Source organism: Rhincodon typus, chromosome 46 (genome assembly GCF_021869965.1).
Source record: "Rhincodon typus isolate 14 chromosome 46, sRhiTyp1.1, whole genome shotgun sequence".
NCBI classification, from domain to species: Eukaryota; Metazoa; Chordata; class Chondrichthyes; order Orectolobiformes; family Rhincodontidae; genus Rhincodon; species Rhincodon typus.
This window is the reverse complement of record NC_063377.1, coordinates 6,537,977-6,541,839: the sequence shown is the minus strand read 5'-3', so window position 1 is coordinate 6,541,839 and position 3,863 is coordinate 6,537,977. Positions and strand designations below refer to the sequence as shown.

The following is a 3,863-nucleotide window of genomic DNA, read 5'->3' as shown; positions in this document are numbered from 1 at the left end:
TCTCTCTCTCTGCCCGTGCCTCGTGCTCGCTCTCTCTCTCTCTCTCTCTCTCTCTCTCTTATTGGTGATTTGAGAGATGGAGCTTGTGTTGTTTCCTTTAGAACGGAGAGGACCCAGAAGGGTTCTGAATGAGAAGTTCAATGTTCTGTGGGATGTAGAGAGGGCTGAGAGGGGGAACCTTAGCCCTGAGCCTAGGGATCATCAGCCAGATGAGGAGGATGAGAGGGGATTTGAGGAAATAGGTCGCCTGGTCTGGAACTCGGTGCCTGAAAGGGTGGCTGAGACGGGAGCAGTAGTGATGTGGAAGAACTGTACAGATGAGAACTTAACACACCACAGCAGGAAAATGCTGTGGGCCAAGTGCTGCGAAACAGGGTTAGAACAGGTGGATGTTTGAAGGCGCACCACCCCCACCCCCACCCCCACCCCCGTCACACTCTGTCTCTGTGTGTGAGCTGTGAAATGTCTATAACCTGTCACGGGCAGCGGACAATCTGATCTGAACCAGTCCTCAGACCCCGGAGAAGTCCCCAAGGAAGGTTTGAGGTGTCGCTGCAGAAGAGGGCCGAATCTGTACAAGCCTTTTGAGGTTGCCCCTCGCCCCTCATCGCCCCACCCTGCCCCAGCCTTGGCTGTACCCAGTGTTTCTCTCTCTCACACTGTTAATGGAGTCAGCAAACCCCGAGGCTACCCTCGGAAGGAACGATCCCCCAGATCCTTCATAGAATAGAGTCAAAGAATCCCTACATTGTGGAAACAGGCCCTTCGGCCCAACAAGTCCACACCGAGACCCTTCCCACCCAGACCCATCCCCCTATAACCCACCTAATCTACACATCCCTGAACACTACAGGTAACTTAGCACGGCCAATCCACCCTAACCCGCACAGCTTTGGACTGTGGGAGGAAACCAGAGCACCCGGAGGAAACCCACGCAGACACGGCAAGAATGTGCAAGCTCCACACAGACAGACACCTGAGGGTGGAATCGAACCTGGGTCCCTGGCACTGTGAGGCAGCAGTGCTAACCACTGTGCCACCGTGCGATCCAACCAGCCCACCCTAACCCGCACATCCCTGGGCACTATGGGTAATTTAGCACAGCCAATCCACCCTAACCGGCACATCCCTGGGGCACTCTGGGTAATTTGGCACGGCCAATCCACCCTAACCCACACATCCCTGGGGCACTATGGGTAATTTAGCACGGCCAACCCACCCTAACCTGCACATCCCTGGGCACTATGGGTAATTTAGCACGGCCGATCCACACTAACTTGCGCATCATTGGACTGTGGGAGGAAACCGGAGCACTCAGAGGAAACCCATGCAAACACGGGGGGAGAGAACATGCAAACTCCACAGAGACAGTCACCCAAGGGTGGAATTGAACCTGGGTTCCTGGTGCCATGAGGCAGCATTGCTAACCACTGAGCCACCGTGCTACCCTTAAGGCATGGCTTAAAAAAAGAGACTGGGGACAATTTAGGGAGATGACAGAGATAGGGAGGGAGGGAGGAATTTGGACAGGAGGGTGAGAATTGTAGGGGACTGGAGGAGGTGAGGGAGATAGGGAGGGAGGGGAATGAGGGCGGGCCTGACCTGGGACCTGACCTTCCTTGACGGTCCGGTACAGACCTGCTGGAGAAGTCCCGGGCGATCCGTCAAGCCAGGGATGAGCGCACCTTCCACATCTTCTACCAGCTCCTGGTGGGCGCTGGCGAACACGTCAAGAGTACGTGGGCTGTCCCCCGCGATGGGTTACTCCCTCCATCAGTACCGGGGGCTGGCGGGGGAGGTGGGATGCAGGACCCTGGGAAACGTCGCTCACCCGCACAGGGTTGGAAGCAGACAAAGTAACAATGGGCCCTTCAGCGCCCACCTCTGCCCTTCCCTCCCCTCGTCCGCTGCCGCCGCCCCCCACTTCCAAACGCCATCTTGTGCCGGGGAGGGAACAGGATGAGGAGGATTTCCTCCGGTGACCGTCGGAAGATTCGAGGGTGCTGAAGAGAGTGCTCTCGATCAACTGAGAAAAGTGCAGGCCATTCGACCCCGTTAAGCCCACTCCCGTCCTGAACCTCGCCCACCTTTGGGCAACAGAGTTTCTTCTGAACTGAGTCACCACATGGTGTTCCTCAGCATGTTCTCCTCCCCCCACCCCCCACTCCCTGGGGAGCTGGTCTCGAGAGCACGATCCCCCTTCCTGGCTTCTGCCCCACAAGTTGGGGGGAACGTGTTCTCTGTATCCACCCGTCAGGATGGCTTCTGTTTCACTCCTGGAAACTCTGTCGGATGCGAGCCCAGACTAACTGCGTCAAACACTGCGACACCCAGATCCCTCTGCTTCTGAGGTGGCAGGTTTCTTACTTTGTGCCAGCTGTCTGTTTATGACACAGTCACTCCCTGTAAAATGTGGCATTTCTTACACTGGGGCCTGATGGGGAGCAGAAGAGAAATATCGCCATCTTTTGCTCAGTGATTCCACGACAGGTGACCCCTCAGTGATTCCCTCTCCTTCCCTTCCTTGCCCTTCTTTTTTTATGTGTTTATATATATCTCTCTTCTTTATTTCCTCTGTCCCTGTCTGTCTGTCTCTCCCTCTCCCGCCCCCGTCTCTGTCACCTTCTCCTCTCCCTGTGCCCCATCCATTTCTCTGTCTGTCTCTCTCTTTCTATCCGTCTGTCTCTCTCTCTCTCTCACTCTCTTTCTGTCCATCTGTGTCTCTCTCTCACTCTCTCTGTCTGTCTCCCTATCTCTCTGTCTCTCTCTATGTCTCTGTCCATCTGTCTGTCTGTGTCTCTCACTCTCTCTTTCTGTCCGCCTTCTCTGTCTCTCTCTTTCTGTCCGTCTGTCTCTGACGCTCCCTCTGTCTGTCTCCCTATCTCTGTCTCTCTGTCTGTCTGTCTCTGTCCGTTTGTGTGTCTCTCTGTGTCTCCGTCCGTCTCTCTCTCTCTCCCCCTCCCTTCTCACCCTCTCTCTCTCTCTCTGTTTTCCCCACTTCCACACAGCTGACCTGCTGCTGGAGCCGTTGCAGAATTACAAGTTCCTGTCGAACGGGTACATTCCCATAGCGGGACAACAGGACAAAGACAACTTCCACGAGACTCTTGAGGCCATGACCATCATGGGGTTCTCCCAGGACGAGATCACCGGTGAGTACAACAGAAAAAGGAGGCCATTCACCCCCCCTCCTCCTCCAGCCTGTCCCACAGGAGCTGGAGGCCATTCACCCCCCCTCCTCCTCCAGCCTGTCCCACAGGAGCAGGAGGCCATTCACCCCCCTCCTCCTCCAGCCTGTCCCACAGGAGCAGGAGGCCATTCAGCCCTGCCATTGTCCTGTGATAGTGTTGCTGATCTCTGTCTGTCTCTGTCTCTGCCTGTTATTCATGCAGCAATGTTACGCCTGGTCTCAGCAGTGCTACAGTTTGGAAACATTACCTTTAAGAAGGAGCGGAACACAGACCAGGCCTCAATGCCAGAGGATACAGGTATGGGATCCCTCTGCCTGCATGCTGGGTCACCTTTGGTGGTGTGTAACCCTCTGAGCCCACCGACAGGACCGCCGATCTCGATGGCCCTTCCATCTCTCGCTCCCTTCATCATCACCTCTTCACCTCCTCCAGAACTCCTCAAATCCTCTTTCTCCTGTTCAAATCCCTCCCTCCCGATCTCCGTCACCTCCTCCAGTCCCTACAATCCTCACCCTCCTGTTCAAATCCCCTCCCTCCCTATCTCCGTCACCTCCTCCAGCCCCGTACAATCCTCACCCGCCTGTTCAAATCCCTCCCTCCCTATCTCCGTCACCTCCTCCAGCCCCCTACAATCCTCACCCTCCTGTTCAAATCCCCTCCCTCCCTATCTCC

The 3,863-nt window shown here is 55.8% G+C and overlaps 1 protein-coding gene across 1 annotated transcript in view; it reads left to right on the top strand.

Moving 5' to 3' along the window:
* The window catches only part of LOC109926555 (myosin-10-like), a 35,130-nt gene that overhangs the window by 15,313 nt on the left and 15,954 nt on the right, over positions 1-3,863 (top strand). Inside the window, exons 8-10 of the mRNA XM_048620291.1 lie at positions 1,637-1,735; positions 3,009-3,152; positions 3,393-3,488. Coding sequence (XP_048476248.1) covers positions 1,637-1,735; positions 3,009-3,152; positions 3,393-3,488 — 339 coding nt within the window. The remainder of the gene's footprint in view (positions 1-1,636; positions 1,736-3,008; positions 3,153-3,392; positions 3,489-3,863) is intronic.